The sequence below is a fragment of the Gopherus flavomarginatus genome, chromosome 21 (assembly GCF_025201925.1).
Source record: "Gopherus flavomarginatus isolate rGopFla2 chromosome 21, rGopFla2.mat.asm, whole genome shotgun sequence".
Taxonomy (NCBI): Eukaryota; Metazoa; Chordata; order Testudines; family Testudinidae; genus Gopherus; species Gopherus flavomarginatus.
The window spans coordinates 14,786,095-14,805,375 of NC_066637.1; the positions used below are offsets into that span (position 1 = coordinate 14,786,095).

General features: G+C 51.8%; 1 protein-coding gene across 1 annotated transcript in view; it reads right to left on the reverse strand.

The window, feature by feature from the left end:
• Positions 1–19,281, reverse strand: part of VWA5B1 (von Willebrand factor A domain containing 5B1) — a 75,982-nt gene that overhangs the window by 8,470 nt on the left and 48,231 nt on the right. Inside the window, exons 14-20 of the mRNA XM_050931121.1 lie at positions 18,242–18,435; positions 13,851–14,073; positions 11,483–11,800; positions 7,760–7,897; positions 6,510–6,644; positions 1,544–1,618; positions 758–827 (exon numbers count right to left, since the gene is read on the reverse strand). Coding sequence (XP_050787078.1) covers positions 758–827; positions 1,544–1,618; positions 6,510–6,644; positions 7,760–7,897; positions 11,483–11,800; positions 13,851–14,073; positions 18,242–18,435 — 1,153 coding nt within the window. The remainder of the gene's footprint in view (positions 1–757; positions 828–1,543; positions 1,619–6,509; positions 6,645–7,759; positions 7,898–11,482; positions 11,801–13,850; positions 14,074–18,241; positions 18,436–19,281) is intronic.

Below are 19,281 nucleotides of genomic sequence, written 5' to 3' on the forward strand. Positions count from 1 at the left end.
TAGCTAGACAGTGACTGCAAAATGTTCCCATTTTTTGGCTGGTCACTGGTCAATTTCACATGAATTTGGGGATCTGTGGGCAGGTAGCCACATCACACTTGGCACTACTCACTCCTCTCAGCAGAGAGACCCAGGCCACTGATCAAGCCTGAACTCCCCTCACTGGTGGCCCTTCCAAGTCAGAGTTAGAGAGCCCTGGTGTGGCAATCTGAAAAAGCTTGTCTTGCTGCTGCCATGTGCTGCCTGTGTCTAGACTAGCGCCTACACAAACCAAATCCTCCTCGCAATGACACCACTGATTTCAACAGGCTGCATCACTGGCCCAGTAGCCCAGTACTTCCCTTCCTTTTACAAGCACCACATTTGCACGATACATTTAAAAATAAAGAATAAAAAAAAAAGAGGCAGTTTGGTTGTCTGTCTGCTAATTGTTGGGCTCAACTTGTTGGCTGATTGTCACTAAGCCTGGTTCACAAGCTGTCTGCCTGGTCCAGTAAACCAGCCAATGAGCTTCACGGTATCAAAGCAAGAATGAGCTGCAGAGCATTCTGGTCAATGAAATTCCCTTTACCAAACCCCCTTTCTACAGTGTAACCAGCTGCCCATCTGCCTGATGTGGACACAACCCCAAACAGCCTACAGGTTTTCCCTCGTGTGGGTTCTTTTTGTCAAACCCACAGCCAGAAGAAAACACTGAGCAGTGGACTACTCCATCCTGGGGTCTCATTGAGTCAGAGAATGCTCTGCTGCCCCTTACCTGGCAGAAAAAAGGGTATCAATGGACTTCTGGGAGTGAGCAGAGGAAGCAGACGGACTCTGCAGCGGAGCTGGGGAGAAATACGGAGCCAAGGTTGAAGTGAGGAAACATCTAGCATCAAGGAAGCATTAATCAGAGAGTTCAGGGAGTGCTGGCTGGAGGCTGGGCTCCTGGGTTCTGTTCCTGGCTTTGATACTAAATTGCTTTGTGACCTTGGACAAGTTACTTCATCTCGCTCTGCCTCTGTTTCCCCATGTGTCTAATGGAGATAATGATACTTCACCACCACTCAAAAAAATGTTAAGCTGTTCATATGAAAGGCTATCTGGGAGATGCTGAGTCCTTAGCACTGCTAGAAATCAGAGCACTGATTTAGCTGCCTAAATATGGATTTAGGTCTCTAATTTTAGGCACTAGTGTTTAAAAAATGTTGGCCAAAGTAGTTCTAAATAATTCAGTTAAGAGCCCAAATCACCAGCCAAAGTCAAGGGCAGGCACCAGATTTACCAGCTAATACATTTAAAATGCAATAGCTGGAAAATCATTTTCTCAGGTACGGAGCTGCCGACACCTGACTTCAGGAGTCTGAGCTTTCTCACCAACCCTGGCTCGGCGCAGAAAGATGTTGCCCTGCCATTGGCTGTGATCAGCGGTGGCAGGAGAAGCACAGAACCCTGAACTTAGATCCTGGCAGGTTTAAAAAATTTTCAGGTCAACCTGAAACCTCAGTTGGATGAAGTGGTGCCACGGCGACCTTGCGAAATCCTGTGCATGTCTTGCTCTTACCTTCTGGGACACTGTAGCGCTCCCAGCCGGAAGAGGCGGGTGTACTGCTTGGCGATTGGCTGTTCTCATCTGCATCTGCAACATCAGAAGCACAATGGCCACATCACCCTTCTCCACATCATTACCATGTGCCAGCATCACCCTGGCCTCAGAGTGAGGGTCACAACCGGCCCCCTTGCCCTCAGCATGACCATCCTCCTCCCTAACAGCCAGCACTGCCTGTCTGTCTGCTAGCTTGTCTGCCACCCTTGGCACCACAACAAACTACCATCCTCCTCCTCCTCCTGGTTACCATGGCTTGACCAGACCTTCCGCTAGTGGACACTGGGTAGCTGCAGTGGTTTCAATGGAGTTCTGCTGATTTACACTAGCTGAGGATGTAGCTACCTTCGACACCAGTCTCCAAATCAAAACCATCGCCATGGCTACACTGAGGCCTTGGCTACACTGGCGCTTTACAGCGCTGCAACTTTCTCGCTCAGGGGTGTGAAAAAACCACCCCCTGAGCGATGCAAGATACAGTGCTGTAAAGCGCTGCACGCTAATCCCCATGAGGAGGTGGAGTACGTACAGCGCTGGGAGAGCTCTCTCCCAGCGCTGGCGCTGCGACCACACTCACACTTCAAAGCGCTCCCGCAGCAGCACTTTGAAGTTTCGAGTGTAGCCAAGCCCTGAGAGGGAAAGCGCCATGTCAGGATTACACAGTGTGACAGTTCTATTAACCAGTGTAATGGTTCCACCTCACTGCCGTGGCGCCTCCTCCTGGTCGTTCTGGGAATTAGTACAGTCTTTTCACAGGGCGTTCTCCTCTGGAGCTGTCTCACCTGCCATCATACTCCGGGTCCCAACCCACGGACCCTGTAGATGGCAGCCACGCTCTGTCCGTTTCCACTGTCTCCACCTTCCGTTTCCCTGGGCCACTTTCCCATAGCCCTAGCACCTTCTCTACCCCGTATCCCGGCTTCAGTCTTTCAGCCAGTCAGGTTGGAGCTCCCTCTCACTCCCCTGACCCAGCCCAGCACTGCTCTGTCCCGGGTGCTGGCAGTTCCCCCAGCCCATCAGGGACCCAGTCCCTTCTCCTAGGGCTCCCAAGGGGGAACTGGCTCCTCTGCCCTGCAGCTCTCTTTAGATATGGGCCTGCTCTGCCCTGATTGGCTGCTCCTTGCAGCCTCTCACTGATTGGCTGTCTGCTGCGCAGCCTCCCCAGGGCTGCTTTTAACTCTTCCTCCACCAGTGTGGGGCAGACGCCTCATCATAACCACATTCAGCATCCTTGGGTCCCTCTTTCGCCTTTATCAAACCTTAATCCTGAACAGAGATCACTGCTTCCCAATCCCTCAACCCCCACCAAATCCAGCTCACCCATCACCACTGCATCGTCATCACTATTTGTTTCATGTGCACCTCTGCCACATCTACTTTCTCTTCATGGCACCTGATGGGCTCCTTCAATGGACCTCAGCTCTGCTTAGGACAACCAGAGCTCAAAAGGTGCAGAGGAGGAAATTCCAACCCCAGAAGATGCATTCTAACATGTCTTGGTGGAGCTGGCTGTACCGTCCTACTGAACTGAAAGGCGTGAGCATCTGAGGTTATTTAGCCTTTTAAAAGGAGGCTCCCAAAGGGTCAGACATTGCTGTGTCTCTCCACAGATCTGAATCCACCAATCAGGCTCTTGTGATCTTCATTCTAGTCTACTCTAATTAGGGTGACCAGACAGCAAGTGTGAAAAATCGGGACCAGGGGTGGGGGTAATAGAAGCCTATATAAGAAAAAGCCCTATAAAATCGGGACATCTGGTCACCCTAACTCTAATCCAGGAAGAGAGTGTGGCCTAGAACCTGGAGCAGAGCAGGAGTCGTTCCTACTCCCATCTCTACCAATGAGTCACTATTTGACCTTGGGCATGTCATAAAAATTAGTTTCCTCTTCTGTAAAAAGGGGACAATCCCATTTTCCAGAGTGCTGTGTGGTTTAAGGTTTGGAAACTGGTCAGGACTGCTGGAATGGAAGGTGCTACAGGAATGTGCATGCCAAGACAGTCTGTATTTTATTCATTCCAGGAAAAAATCTAGAATTTATAACCCTCAAACTCTGAAATAAACCAAGTGAGTTTTGAGAAATGTGATTTATCTGAGCATGTAAAGAAAATGGGAAGCAAGTTACAACATCATCAGATGTTATTGGCTGCACCTGGTTGGCTTTTTTCATTTCTTTGAATGGTGTTTTTCTCTCTTTTAGCCAGAGATTTACTCCTCTTTCTCTTGCTCTCGGTGATGGGAAAACTTTCAGTGTCTCAGAAATGTTTAGTATCGAAGCTGTTGTGCTCAGCCTCCCAATGCAACCCGTATCTCCCCTGTGCTGCCAAGGAACCTGGAGTACACACTGGGACCATGCTAATGATCAAGTGCTGATAACTGAGCTTTTCAGGTTAAATTACCCCTGAGAAGCTGGGTAGCTTGGAGAGAAGTCAATGGAGAAAACAGTTCAAGTTATTCGCATCAATTACACTTCACTGATTGACACGTGTATACACAGGTATGTCGGCTCTGCCAGGCTGGAACAGACCAATGGTCCATCTAATCCTGTATCCTCTCTGTGGCCCTGGGCAAATGCCCACTGGATTATTTAGCAAGTCTAACAATATGAGTAGTGCCAAGGTCTAATCTTTAGTGAGCTGAACCTAGAGCAAACAAGGGCTGGTGGGGCAGTTTTCTGAAGGCTTTATGAAGAGGCCAAAACCTGGTCAAAGTACAACTCTGAACAGTGGTCATATTGGGATACTGAGGCATCCAGTATAAAGGCACTGGGCAGGGAGGTGGGCTGGACTCAACTACCATCATTATGGTTAGATCTTTCATTGATAAGGTGTGGGGATGCGAGCTAGAAGTGACAACCCAATTTTAAAGACCATCAACCTCAGACTGTGGACGCAAATCCTGCAGTAACATTCAGCAAGGATTAGGTGTTTAATTGTACAATTCCGAATAACATCTGTGGGTCCCTCTAGCTAGGGTAGAAATGACTAGAGATGACAATCCTCACAGTCCAAAGAATAAATAGATTATTAGTAGGGGTCAGGGAGAATCCTTCTCCTTCACAGTGGTAGAGGATTGCACAGTTTGATGCATTGTGAGGAGGTTATACCCTCCTCTGGACCATCTGCTTTTGCCCAGGGCCACAGAGAGGACATTGGTCTGTTCCAGCTTGGCAGAGCCGACATACCTGTGTATACACGTGTCAATCAGTGAAGTGTAATTGATGTGAATAACTTGAACTGTTTTCTCCATTAACTTCAATAAAGCTAAGTCTATTTCCGCAGCTATGGATCCAGCCTGCCTGTTGTTTGTATTTATTGTTGTTTCAATACATATAAGAGGAGCTGGCAAATGGCCACTCTTCCTTTCCAGGGACTGATCATAGAAACGCCTGCATTACAATATAACAACATCTGGATGCATAGCAAGTTCAAATCATTATTGTGCGACCCCCTAGACAAGCCCTGTGCAGAGACCTAGCTCAGCTGATTCTAGATATATTCTGAGAGAGAAAACATATTTTTCAGCACAGTTACTTTCAAAACAATCATGAATTCCAGCTCTTTCCTTATCCCTGAAGGAGAAGATCATTTTAATTCAGCAGCAGTCATGACTGCGTGAGACAAAGTCCAACCTAACTTATCTTCATTAGTAGGAGATTTACAGAGACAGTCAAGTGTCTGAAGTCCCCTAGTCTCTAATTACAGCAGGCTCAGCTCCTCATGTCCCCTGTGTTGTGCTGCCAGTTAACCTCAGAGCATCAGCAAGAGTTACTTCTCGTGATCTGAGCGTTTCAGAGTAAGTTCTTTTATAGATGCCCTGTTTCAAGAGATGGATTCCAGCCAGAAACATGGTTAGCTGTCTAGACCACATGCTTTGCTCCTCATCAGACCTTTCATACGGCAGTAGCTGGGTATATTCCTTTCCAAAGAGTGGTCATCTTGGCCATAGGAAAGACAGAGACAATTCTATAGCGGGTGGGTGTGATACAGGAGGGCCAGGGAGCAGTGGGAGAGTGGTGGAGAGGAAGTATATAAGCCCTAGGCTAATTAAGGCATGGTTCCCTGTAGACTAGGGAGGGTTGCTACAGGTTAATTGGAGCACCTGTAGTCAATTAAGGCCCTGTTAGCAACCTAATAAAATCCCCTGCTTCAGGCAGTCCGGGGAGAAGGAGGAAGGAAAGAGGATTGGAGCTTGGAAGTGTGCTGTGAGACTTGGAAGATCAGAAAACCGGAGTAAGGGAGACCCTGCCCCAGCCGGCGAGGGAGACTCCCTCCTGCAGTGTTTAAGGACCAAAGGTACCCCACCCAAGGGGGAAGAGGGTAAGAACCCGCAGGGGTTGAGAGGGACTGGGGCTCAGAGTAAAGCGCAAACGCAGACCCTTCCCCTGCTTCCCTCCTTTACCACCTTCCTGGGCCACTAGTGGGGCCCTTGGTGCCCCAAGAGCAGGGGAAAGAGGTGGCATCTTAGCCCCACACCAAAAAAAGTGCAGGACCCACCATACTACATTGGCCATTTTGTCACATGGGGCATAGCCTAGATGGACTGCTTTCATTTACCCTGGAGCTAGCCAGGGCATTGTAACTCAGGGTTTGTGGCGGTTGGCCTGGTGCGGCTCAGATTACAGATTTCTGAGGTGAAATCCTGTCCCGATTGCAGCAAATAGCAAAAATCCTACTGGCTTCACTAGGGTCAGGATTTCATCCTGAAAATGCTGTTATTGCTTACAGGAGTTAAACTCTGTGCTGTTACTGCCCTTCAAGAAACAGGCATCAGAGCTAAAGAAAAGGCCAGAAGAAGAAAACTGACCAGAGGCAAAAAAATGGAGGGGGCTGACAGCATGTGTCAGTGCATGTCCTATGAAAGGTCATACCCACGGGTTCTAATGAATTATTACAATCTGAGCCTCAGAAGGGCTGCCATCTTACTCATGCTGTAAAATCCATCGTCTGCGCCATCCTGGCCACAAGTCGACTGGGTGCGTCCGAGTCCGACGGAGAAGACTCGGTGCCTTCTGCTTCCTGAGCCTGAGCTCCGTTGGCCACCTTGTTTGAATGCTGACCCTTGGTATGAACAAAGGGAATTCACAGCATTACCGTTCCCAATGGACCGACAAACACGATGCCAATCATGTTCGATGAAATCAGTCACTTCACAGCATCCAATCCTAGCAATGGCACCCTCCTTCGCCCTGGGACAGGCTACTGTACTCCTGTCTGGCCTAGGGACTCCTTCCTCAGCAGTAGGCCACTTCTGTGGTGCTCACTCTATGCTAAGGGCCTGGAGCCCTCTGAGAGCCCACCACTTCCCTAACTGGCCACAGGCTCTCAAGAGAGGGGTGTTCGTCAAACTCCTGCTCTCCAACCAAGTACACCCCCTTTCCTGCCGCCAGGGCTTCCCAGAGGGGGGGCAAGTGGGGCAATGGCCCGGCAGCACTCCAGGTCTTCGGCAGCATTTCGGCTGCGGGGAGGCCCTTCAGTCACTCTGGGTCTTTGGCGGCATTTCGGAGGCGGGGGGCCCTTCAGTGCTACCGAAGACGTGGAGCGACTGAAGGGCCCCACCACCACCAAAATGCCACCAAAGACCCAGACCGCCGCCAGGTGAGTACAAGCACTGCAGCTCCCCCGCTTTTCCCCAGGCCCCCTGAATCCTCTGGGCGGCCCTACCTGCTGCAATGACCTCTTTGTCGTAGGCTGTGGGCCTTCAGAACAGCCCAGGCTAAGAGACCCCTTCATCTCCAGGCCCCAAGCTGGCTGTGATCGGTCAGAACTGCATGGTGGAGCGGAAAGCCCCTGGCCTCCAAGTTTGACAGACACACCCTTGGGCTCCAGTGCTGGAGAGCTCAATCATAGCCCAAGACTAAGAACCTCTGGGGCCAGGATATATGGACACATGAACACCATGGAGACCTGCACTGAAGGAGTAGCTGGAGATCCAGGGCCCAGCTGCCCTGAACCTCACAGAAGAGAATGGATTTGTTATTATTACCTACATTGGCAGGCCTGGTTTTTTTTCCCTGCCCAAGCTCTGAGGTGCTGTCTGAACCAGGTTTCCCGTATGACACCCCCAGGCTGGCCCCTCGCACTGCTGTGCAATGGGGCTCAGGAGATTAGCAGGGAGTGTGGGAGGCATGCCAGCCCCAGCCCAATAACAATGCTATGCTGGAGTGTCCTGTTACCTGCATTGGCATATTCGACCACGGTTGGCAGGTAGCCACTGGTGCTCAGGTCCACCGGGACAAAGGCCGTGTACTTGCTGATGACATTGCAGGCTCTGCTGGTCTGCACAGCGTTTACCTGGTACCGCCTCCCAGACCCTGTGGGGTGAGAGATGTCAGGTTACAATTCGTGAGTTCTGTGGGCTCAGTCCCTCTCCTGGGGCCTAGATCACAAAAGCCACCCACACGCCTCAACCTCCTCACTGGCACTCTCAGCAAAGAGGCCCAGGACTGAACTGACCATGGGGACTGGCATATCCTTTTGCCCAGAGCTGTGGTCTCTCTGGGGCAGAATCAAGGCAGAATGGCATGGGGCAGCATGGGGAAAATTTCTGTGGCTGCTGCAAGCAGCTGACTAGATAGTGCCATTCTCCAGGGCCAGACACTGTATCCTCCAGCCCAATATTGCTGCCCAGGGAGAAGCATCCCAGGCACTCGACCCGTTTGGAGTTTCCTCCCAGGTGGGACAGAGCTGAGAACAGGGGAACGGCCTAGAGAAAGAAGGAGAGAGATGGCTTTGGTGCGAGGGCCCATCCATTAGATTCCCCACGGTGGTCATTCTCCCTCTCTCCCCTGGTTTAGTGTCCTAGGAGGGCACACAGTGAGAAAGGCTTTCAAGACCCCATCCCAGCTTTTATCCAAGAAGCAGGGCAGGTTGTCTGGGAGTGCTGAGTCAGCTTTAGGAAGCCAGCCAGCTCTGATCGATGGGTTCAATCAAGCTGCCAGCTCTTCTGTACATTAATATTGAGCCGTAGAGTCTTAACTCAAGGATCTCAGTGATCTGAGGCACTGGGCCTCTTTGAATGGCCCAGTGTTTCTTTGCCACCATAGCACAGCTGGGATCACAATCAGCACTTGCTGGGGCTGGCACCAGTTGGTATCAGTGCCTTTCGAAAGCCCTTGAATGTGTCTGAATCCATCCGTACCACACCACTGGAAAGTGATGCGCCACAATGCATTGCTGTAAAACACCTCTGAGCCCACCAACAAACCAAGCCACAGTGAAACAAACCATCCCCGCTTGGGTCAACAGGCCAAGCCTAGAGGTGTTACACATCACATGCTTTCAATTAGCAACCCAGTCCAGCTTCAGCTGTGCTCCTCTGATGAGGCGTGTACCCCACACAGGCAATGAAAAGGTTAATGTGGACCTGAGAGCTAATATGCTACCTGGATACAATGCAGGGGGAAGGGATGGCCCAGGCTTAATTAAAGATGAAGCCCAGCAGGGTTGGTGACTATAAAGAAGGGAAATTAAGCTTAGAAGTGGGCTGCAGAGAGGAACTCTGCAATCACTTTCTGGGACTAGAGCAGTGGCCATGGCAGTGCAGGAGTCACATTAGTGATAAGCCCCCAAAAGCCCCAGTCGTGTGAATTCATTGTTTTGTTTACTATACGTTCTAGTCAGATTTAAACAGTATGACGGGAAATATTTTGCTTTTTATATACATATATAATAGTCTCACGACAAATAAGTTAATAACTTAGTGCAAGTTGATAACTTAAATTGGTTAATAACATAGTAAAAGCGCCCAGTGTTTTAATAGCATGTGCTGCAAAGAGCCGCAGGAGACACATTAAAGAGAGGCCTGCGAGTCACTGTCTTGTGTATCAAACTGGACTAGACAGTGGAGAAGCTGGGAGGGTCAAGGAGGAAACTCAGGGGAAGAGTTGATACTGGGATCCTCTTGTGAGTAGACAAGACTGGCAGGAGGCCAGGAGAGAGTAGGGAGCAAGCTCTGGTGATGAGTCCTGATACCAGGGCAGGATCTCGATGTCTAGGAAGAGAGCCCTGGGAGGCATTTAACTGAGGAGCTGTGGAAGGTTAAGCCCAAGGAGAGCAGAAGTTGGGTTAAGTTGTACTTTTGTTTTGGGATTTCTGGGGGGAGTCCAGGGGACAGCCATGCGAGTCCTGGCCCTGAAAGCAGGGTGAACTTTGGAGGGCCTGGGTTCCCCTACCCATCACTGGGAAGGTGGTGTGCAGCCCTGGACAACACAGGATAAGGAGTTTTGAGAGCCTTGAGACAAAAATGGGTTTCAGGACCACAAGGCCTCCAGTGAAGGCAGAAAACCTTCTGTAAGCGTATTGAAGTTTTAGTTGTTGGACTTTCTGATACCCAGAAAGGATGGGACTAAAGCGTGACCAGGTTGGGGGACAGAGTCATGAGAAAAGGCAGAGCATCATGGGACCAGAGTGACCAACAGAAAGGGGCGCTAGAGAGAGAAGAGCTCCTATGCCACGCCCAGCAGCAAACCCAGCACACCCGGAGAAAGTCAACTCTTCAGTCGCTGCCCATGCATACCCAGCTTCCATCTAAATAATCGCATCTTCTCCTCCTTTCCAGGCTGGCTAGTATTCTCTCCTTGTTTCTTAATGCATGCATTTGATTTTACTTCTCCGTGATAATTTCATCCTTGGGTTACTTCAAGAAAGGGATGAAGAACAGAGAGATGCTACTAGCCTGCAGTAGAGGACGTTGCTAGCTGACAGAGCTCAGTATTGTATGCTGGCTCCTGGGCCTGTGTCCCCACAGCCCTCCCTCCCATCTCACTGGGTCTTGTTCTGCAGTGCCAAAGGCCTCCTCCTTATTAACTCCCAGGGGGCAAATTCGTCCCTGCTGTAAGTTCATTGAAATCAGTGAATGCCTTTTTGGTTCATGTGTCTTTGGGAGAGTGTGTTTTCAGACCAATTCTGTGCTGAGTTACAGCACATGCACGTCCCCGGAGTTCAATGGGTTTGAATCGGAGCAGAATTTGGCTCTCTGACTCCCACCTGGATGGGCAAATTAAAAATAACCCTCCCCAGCCACTGAAGCAACACCCCAAACTCAAACCACAGCCAAACAGGCTCAAATCTGTTGGTTTCCTTTCCCAGCCCACTCATTTTCATGTCAGAGGCCTCTGCACTTCTGGGCCAGGACTGGAGGCAGAAACAATGACATTCCGGGAGGGGGGAAACAGTTCTCTGCACTTCTGTCTGTGCCAGAACTGGGAAATAGCAGAAATATCACAAGGGGACTTGCGATCAAGAGATCCCCAGCCCAAGAGGTTTGGCTAATTCACAGACTTGTTCAGAGACGTGTCCAAACAGCTCCGCTAGGAGTGATAATCGGGGCTAGATTTCCTGGTAGAGTCTAAACGTCTGGATACTTCTTTGAACGGAACCGTTTGATGTTCCATTCAAAGCCAGGCCCTGAGCATTGCAACTCCATGGCGGAGGGGGCTGAACAGCAGGTGTTGTGTTATGGTTCTCAAAAGGCCTAAAAGCGTTTGATTTGGGCTCACGACTCAACGTGACTAACCCACTAAAAATATAGCTAGCAGCCCTATGTGGGAAGCAGGGGAGTGTGGGAGAAGGCGAGAGGGACAGGAGAAGGAGTGTGCTAACATGAAGCAGGGATATTTAATGAGCAATTAGGTGAGCTGGAGAAAAGCAGAGAGGGCATGAGGCCAGCCTTGGGGGACTCTCCTCAGATCATCACATGGAGCATCAACACATGGCCACGGTGCATCTCCACCATGTGACCTTGTGTTAACATGTGAGAACACTGAGGGCCAGATCCCCAGCTGCTGTAAATTGACGTGGTATAATTGAGGCTACTGCAGCTGCAATGGTTTACACCAGCTCTGGGAATCTGGCCCTCCATTCTCACTGAGGCTGGCTGGCAAGGACGCCGGCATTACCGTGTTCGATTTCACATTCCTTCTCGGCCAGCAGCTCGAAATCCCGGATGATGGACTTGGCCGCCAAGTGGTGGAAGGTCTCGTTCCACAGATCTCCTTCGCTGTTCTCACAGCTCTCTCTGTCTTGGAACAGAGGCCGGATGTCAAAGGTGATTTCCCACTGGACAGGCTCATTACTCCTTAACCCCTTCACCACCGCCTTGCAGGTGGCCCTGGGGGAGCGCGGGCACCCCCTGGAGGAGCTGAGATCAAGATCTTGGGGATCCCAGTCTGACGAAGTCTCTGTTTCAAAGGCAAAGGAAGGGTGCTGGGCAGATTCTGCAGGCAAGCAACAGGCACATAATGAATTAACATCATAGTGAAGGGCAAGGCTGTCTCCCATCCTCTGCTGTCACTGGTGGCCCAAATGAGGGCCACTTTGACAACATGCCAGAGTAGGAGTTAGAACCCAGGATTGATTGTAAGGACACTTGGGGTCAAAGTCTGCTCCCTATTACACCCAGTGATGTCAGTGAGTTTCTGTATTCTGTATCTGACAGCAAATGACTCACAGTGTGACCTTGGGCAGGTGACTTAACTGCTTGGTACCTCAGTTTCTCCCTGTGTTAAATGTGGATTATACCAATTTCCAGGGTCCTTGAGTCTTCATTTGTGTTTGTAACGCACTTTGTGACCCTTGGATGAAAGATACGATAGCAGTGACAACAAATATCGTTGCCAGGTGGCTGGTTTTCAACTGCCATGCTCAATCGAAAACTGACTCTGGTGGCTACGGTCAGCAACGCCGACCAGGCCATTAAAAGTCCAGTCGGTAGTGCTACAGGGCTAAGGCAGACTAGTTCCTACCTGTCCTGGCACTGCGCTACGCCCCGGAAGCAGCCAACAGATCCAGCTCCTAGGCAGGAGGGGAAGAGGGGATCCATGCGCTGCCCCTGCCCCAAGCACCGACTCTACACTTCCATTGGCCAGGAACCAAGGCCAATGGGAGCTGGGAGGGTGGTGCCCATGGGCAAAAGCAGGGCGCAGAACCTCCTGCCCACTCCCAGGAGCTGGACTTGCTGCTGGCCGCTTCCACGGTGCAGCATGATGCCAGGACATGCAGGGAGCCTGCTTTAGCCCTGCTGCACCTGAGGTAAGCCTGCACCCTGACCCCCAGCCCTGAGTCCCCCCAAACCCAGAGCCCTCTCCCGCACCCCAAACCACGCCTCCCCAGCCCCATCCCAGAGCCTGCACCCCCATCCCAGAGCCCATTCCCCCTCCTGCACCCCAACCCCCTGCCTCAACCCACAGCCCCCTCCTGCACTCCAAATCTCTCTGCCCAACCCCCCAGGTCTGGAGCCCCCTCTTGCACCCCAAACCCCTCATCTCCAGTCCCATCCCAGAGCCTGCACCCCCAGCTGAAGCCCTCACCCCCTCCTGCACCCCACTTCCTGCACCAGCCCGGAGCCCCCTCCCGCAGCCCAAACCCCACATTTCTGGTCCCAACCCAGAGCCTGCACCCCCAATCACAGCTGATTTATTACAGCTGCAGAGTTGGTCCAGCGAGTCAAACAAAGTTTGGTTTACTCCACATATGCTGTGAAAGGGTTAATATGGGCTTGAGAAGCCAATTAACCAGGCTGGGGGCACCAGGAGGCAGTCCCAGGCCTGATTAGGGATAAAGCCCAGCTGGAGGGTTTTGTTTTTCCTCATCAAGCGCCGGGGCATGGGAGTGCCCAGCTGGAGAGAGGCAACCCAGAGGAAAGGAGAGGGGGTGTTCCCTTTCTCTGAAGCAGCCTGAGGAAACAGAGCAGAGCAGCTACTCCAGGCAGGAGCTGGAAGCCTGATTGGAGACCAGGGTCTTAAGGAACTGGAACCTGCCTGGAGCCTTGAGTGAGGAGAGAAGTTTGCCAGCCCAGACAGTGAGGTTGTTGAATGCCCAGGAGCCTGGACTAGTCAAAGGGGCAAACGGGAGAGGATGAGATGTACTTGTGAGGAGGAGGAGGCCAGCCGAGCCCAGCCAGGCTGAAGGTTTGTTTTGTTTACGTTTCTGCAGGACTTTAGTAAAGGATAATAAGGGGCTAGACTCTGTAAAGTGGTCTGGCTGAAGATTAGGACCCTCTTCTGGCTGGAGTAGGCCAAAAGAAAGAGGGGGTGGGGAAACTGAGGCAAGAAGTGGTGCAATTCCATATTCATCCAGGAGGGGGGCATGTTGGGGCAGCAGTTTTGCCACTGGCCTCTTTACGATTTGACCAAATGTTTCCCAGTTTACCTAAACAGGCACCAAGGTGCTATGGTGGGAGGTGCACAGATAGGCTGGTTAGAGTGCTAGGCCAGTTGTGCTCCAGAGGTGGACCCTCTTGATAGCAACCTGCTGGATGTCACTTACCCTGATCCCCAGGGCTCCGGCTTCCCGAGGAGGATCTCAGGAGAGAGCTGGTCTCTGGCTGACCCAGGCACCTGCCTGGAACCATGTGCTGAAGACCATCCTGTGGGTGGGGACCGTCCACGTCCTGACAAAACGACATGCAGCTCTGGTGCAGCAGAGAGGGCCTCCTGGCGCCGGCGCCTCGTATCCGTGTGGTGGCAACATAGGGGCTGGTGGTGAAAGGCTGTAAACAGAGAAAGTTCAGAGTGGGATAGATGGGCATGGACAATGGTTGGGGGTCTTGTTAGGAAAGACACGGGCACAGCAACTGTTGGGGGGGGGGATATATGATGATAGACCACTGGAAAGAAGAGGTTTGTGTAGGGAATGGATGGATTGATAGGAAGGCGAGATCCTACCATACCCACCTGTGTTTGACCCATTCCCTTCCGGACTCAGCTCTCCTATTGGCTCATCAGACATGTAAAACGCTGACATGTGAAACGGCATCTGTTTACTGAACACAAGTGTTTCACCACCACCCTGCAAAGGTCCCCTGACAACCGACTGGGATTTATTTCTCAGTGCATGCCCCAGATGCATTCCCTTTGGGGCTGGAATGAGTCATCGAGGCAGCGCCTTCCCCTGACCAGTGGAAGGATAAATGTGAATTTCCTCAATCCGGCTCTTTTAATTACTTCACATGACAACTAAGAGAAGGACAGAAATAGACAGGCTGGGCCCAGCTACTTAGTTACAAAGGGAAAACTGAGCAGCGTTCTTCCTCCTTAAAATAGTTCCTTGGGGGTGGGCAGAAAGGGAGGGAAACAGATCCCTGTATCAGCGACTCTGCTAAGCCTGAAGGCTCTTCTGCATGAAGCCTAGACTCTATCTACCTATGCAGACAGGAGGGGTTCTCCTCCCAGGGTAGGTGCTCCACCTCCCTGAGAGGCAGTAGCTAGGTCCACCTAGTGTTGCCTATGCTGGGGGCTAATTTGGCTTAACTGTGCCCCTTTGGGGGAGGGGGGATTTTTCATACCTCTGAGCAACATAGGTAAGATGGCTTAATTTTCTAGTGCAGAGCAGGCCTTAGGTGGCAGCATTCATACCTTTGTCCAGCATTTTTAAGGCTGGTCTCTATACAGACACTCCATTCCTGGGAGCAAGAGAGACAGAAATCCTAGTGTTGCAGAAAGATGCCCTGAAGGCCGATATCCTCTGATTCCTCACAGACCAAGCTCAGCATGGCAGTGGCAAGCTTTGCCCTGGCCTCCAGTACAAATACCCCTGCCCTGACCAGGTGGGGTCCTCTCTAGGGTTTGGGTGGGGCATTCAGTTTCCATAGCCCATTCAACCCTTGGCCTCTCTTCTACAACTGCCCACAAGAATGGAGGGGAGTAAGGGCAGAGCAGTTTGGACAGTGGATTTTGGATGATGGGCCCGTCTCCTGTCCTGTGGATTGGCTGCGGATCACCAAACTCATTTCCAGCTCCCCACGGCTCCTCAATTGTCCAGAGCCCGCTCTGTCTGAGTCAGAGGGAATTCCCTGCGATGAAGGGACACTCCCTCCCCCTTGTTCTCAGCTGAGTTTGGCTTCTCCTGATCCCTGAAAATGCCCTAAAGTGGCAGAGCCTAAGCAAGGAGGCATCTGATGTGAGTTCAGTGGAAAGTCTCTCTCTGGAAGCTACTGCCGGCATGTTTCCACTCGCTCTTTCCCCTCCTGAGCCCTTTCTCCTTGGAGATCAGGGAAGGTCTATCCTGACGCTCTGACCTTTCCTTTCCAGTTGTGGTGTGGGCATTGAGGGAGGAAGGGAGATGAACTCTGAGTTCACATCTCTGAAAATGTCAAGCTGCCCCCCCACACACACACCCACAGTGTGAGAGATGGCGCAGAACAAGGCAGCAATTAAAACCAAGCAGAACACGTGTCTAACTCCTGGCTGCATTCTGACAAGGGCTGATTTCTCCTTATCGTCTTCTAAACACCATCATCCCCCACAATGCACAGAGACTGGGGCCTGGCCGACCCTAATGGTGCAGACACAAATACCTCGCCAGCGCTACAGCACAGAAGGAATGAAGCATCCACCCTGGCACGTCTGTAATTAACCACCCCTTAGAAATACCTGGAGTTAGTGATGTTCCATGACTAGCACCCAGTCTCCCTCTACCCCTGAGGCTGAGAGAATAATTCCTCTCCCATGTTTTACTCATCCGTTCCCTTCACTCTTACTGTCTCTCTTTCACAGCTCTCCATCGCCCCGTTTGTCCTTCCCTCGGCCCCCCTCCCCTCCCTGCCAATCTCTGTAACCTGTGGCAGAGAAGAAACATAGCAAAGACCTCAGATACCCTGTTCAGGGTTGTCATGGGAACAAGGATGCAGCAGCAGCTGTTCTTGCTCTGGTCTGCCCAGGCTTGTTGCGGACACTGATTTCGAAGGAGACCACCTCAGGCATGTCAAACACTGGAGCAAGCCATTCCAGCCCTTTGCCTGAAAATCGTCACACTGAGATCAGGTTCAAAGGGGACTGAATGCCTCTGATTCACCACAGACCACGGAAATCACCCTTTCAGCTAACCTCGCCTTTTCATTTCAGTTTATAATGACCTCAGAAGGGAAGCGAGCAGCCTTCTTGTGGGCTGAACCTCGGACCCTTCCCACTCAGCATTCCCAGCATATCCCCGACCTTTTCTTGTAAAAAGCATAGGTGGAGCACAGGTGGCCCTAGGGGCCCACAAGCACTAGGAAGCTGTTCCAGCTGGCACAAGTTAGAGCAGCTTGGAGGCTGCTCTAGCTTGAACCAGGGGCTGAATTAGCTCCCAGCAGTCTCTGGAATGGTGAGGGAGCAAAAACGTGACAAAGCCACCTCTGTCCCCTGCCTCAGGTGCAATGGGTGGGGTTCAGGCACATCTGAATCTCTCTGGCCCAGTGGAGTACCACCAGGGAATGAATTGGACCCACAGTTGTTAAGGTGTGGGAGTGATCAGAATGGCTGGGACATTGATGCAAACTCATTCTGGGGATAATGTAGCCTATTGTGTCTAGGTGAAAAGAAAGTGCTGTGAATTAAAGCAAAATCTCTCTGGAAACTTGCTTGGGGCAGACTTCCTCTCCAGCTCCTTTTGTACCCTATCTTTCATCGCCTTGGACCCGGCGGTATATTAACAGGGGATTTGCATCAAGATTAACTTTGTGTTCTGCTGTGAGGCATACAGGTGCTGCTACAGCTCCAAAGGGTTTATATTATTTGGTCAAACTCTGGTGAAATATGAACCCAAGAAGAATTAAAAGGTATAACTAGGATCCAACAAACAACAGAGCAGAGCTCAGGCCCTGCTGATGAAGGAGACAGTAGAGATGGCGACAAAACTCATGAGCCCAGGCTATGAAAAGAAGTGGTGGACCTGTCGTGCGCCCGCCGCTGGAAATCTGGACAGGATTTTTCTACCTGCGGGGCTTTATTTCTGGCAGCAAAGTTTTCCTCTTGGCACCACGTTGCAGCACAAAACGCGCATGCGCGCACAAGCACACCCCAGATCTGAGCCCCACTAACCTGGGAGCTTTGCCTGCCGCTGCAAGGCTGCCCCTGCACCTGATTATATGGGCGGAGTCACCTGAGTGTGCTTTTAAGGTGGGCAGGAGAGCATTGTGTGACTATAGCAGTTGGTTTGGAGACAGGGCCTTGGGAGAGGAGGCATTGGCTGACACACACTGCAGAGCATCCTATACCCTAGAGGTTGCCCTAGGGCTGCGGAGCAATACTGGAAGCTCCAGCTCTGGGGTGGTGTCATGCAGATGAGAGGGAGGAGGAGATGGCGAAGCAGGCAGGTGAGCACCCTGCAAAGCAGCCACTGGGGTCTGGAAGCTGGAATCCTCCACCGTGGGCCAGATTTTCAGAAGAGCCCAGGGCCAGATGTTTAGTTGCTCAGCACTCACACCTGGGGCCAGATTTTCAGGAAAGCTCTGCTCCTTCCACTCACCCTGCACCTTGCACACTGAGACCATTCAAAAATCAGGCTACTGGTTCCCACCCGAGCTGAGTACGTCTGAAAGCCTGGTCCTATGTGGCCACAGTACAGGGAGGCCAAAGTATCCAGGGGAACTGAGGGGACGGGGGAGTGAGGAGGGTGGGAAAGGCTCTAACCCTGCAGCTTCTGTGCTGGAGACTGGGGCTGGGGAGTCACAGTGTAAGTCCTGGATCTCCAGGCTCCAGTGCAAGAAAATGGCGCATCGGGCAGGAGCTAGGCTGTGTAACAGGACCTCAGGGCAGTGACACTGCCATGTGCTCTGAAAAGAGCCCCTCTGAGCTAGAAAGCAGGGCCCAGGCTGCGCCGGCACAAGAGAGGCAGCAGGGTGCAAATACCCTGGAGAGGCCCCTGCTGGTGTATCGAGGCCCAGTACCGGCCCTTACCTGGAAATCCGCTGGCCACAGCTGTGGCTCCAGGCTGAGTTGGCACAGATCCTGTATGTGAGCTTTGCGAAGGGGATTCTTCCCCAGGGCTGCGCTCGGATCGCTGGCTGTGGGGACCCTCTTGAAAGGCTCGGGGTTGGCAATCTGATTGGTGCTGTACACCCTTCGCCTGGAGGACGATTTAGGGTCCAGCTCTGTTTGAAGGAAGAGCTGATCAGCAGCGGGACCAGCCAATGCCAGCCAGGCTTTTAACATCCCCAGAGAGTGGGAGACCCCTTCCCACCCAATCACTCCCACCAACTCCACAGAGAATCGCCCTGACTCTGCTGGGAAGATGGACCTTGGATGGGAGAGAGAGAAACCAGGTACAGAGAAGGACAACAGAGAGATTTGCGCTTGAGAGACCCAAGGAAAAGAACCCTCCACACTGCTCATACACAGGGGTGGCCCAGGCATGAAGGGGCCAAGCTTTGGAATATAGTACATGGACTTATGTTCATAGAGCGGCTTTCGTCCTGAAGGATCCCTATTCGAATCAGGAATCCCTGCACCCAGGACTGACATGCAGCCCTTCCTGGGAGGGAACAGAGCCGTGACACTGTTGGAGTTTGACTAGGCCAACAGGATCAATACCCTTAGCCTTGAGAATAGTGCCAGGGACTTGTTAATGCCCATAAGGTCAGGACCTTGGTTTTACATCTGCCCCAGACTCCTCTCTCCTCACTGAGTGTGACTTTGATCCTTGTTAAGGGACTGTTTTGCAAGTCTGAGGAGTGTCTAGGCAAAGAGTTGCACACCTCTGTCCTCTCCCATGCTGGCAGGTAGGTAAACATCATTTGCCCCGTTCTGCTGATGGGGAATGTGAGGCAGGGAAAGGCAAAGTGACTTGCACAGTGTTGCAGGCCAAGTCAGTGGCAGATCCAGGAATGGAGAACCAAAGAGTCCTGATTCCCAGTCCCCTAATCTAACCACTCTCCCCCCCTTTGTGGAAGCAACAGGGCCTGGCATGTCCCCAGAGGGATACACTCATCAGGCTGCCT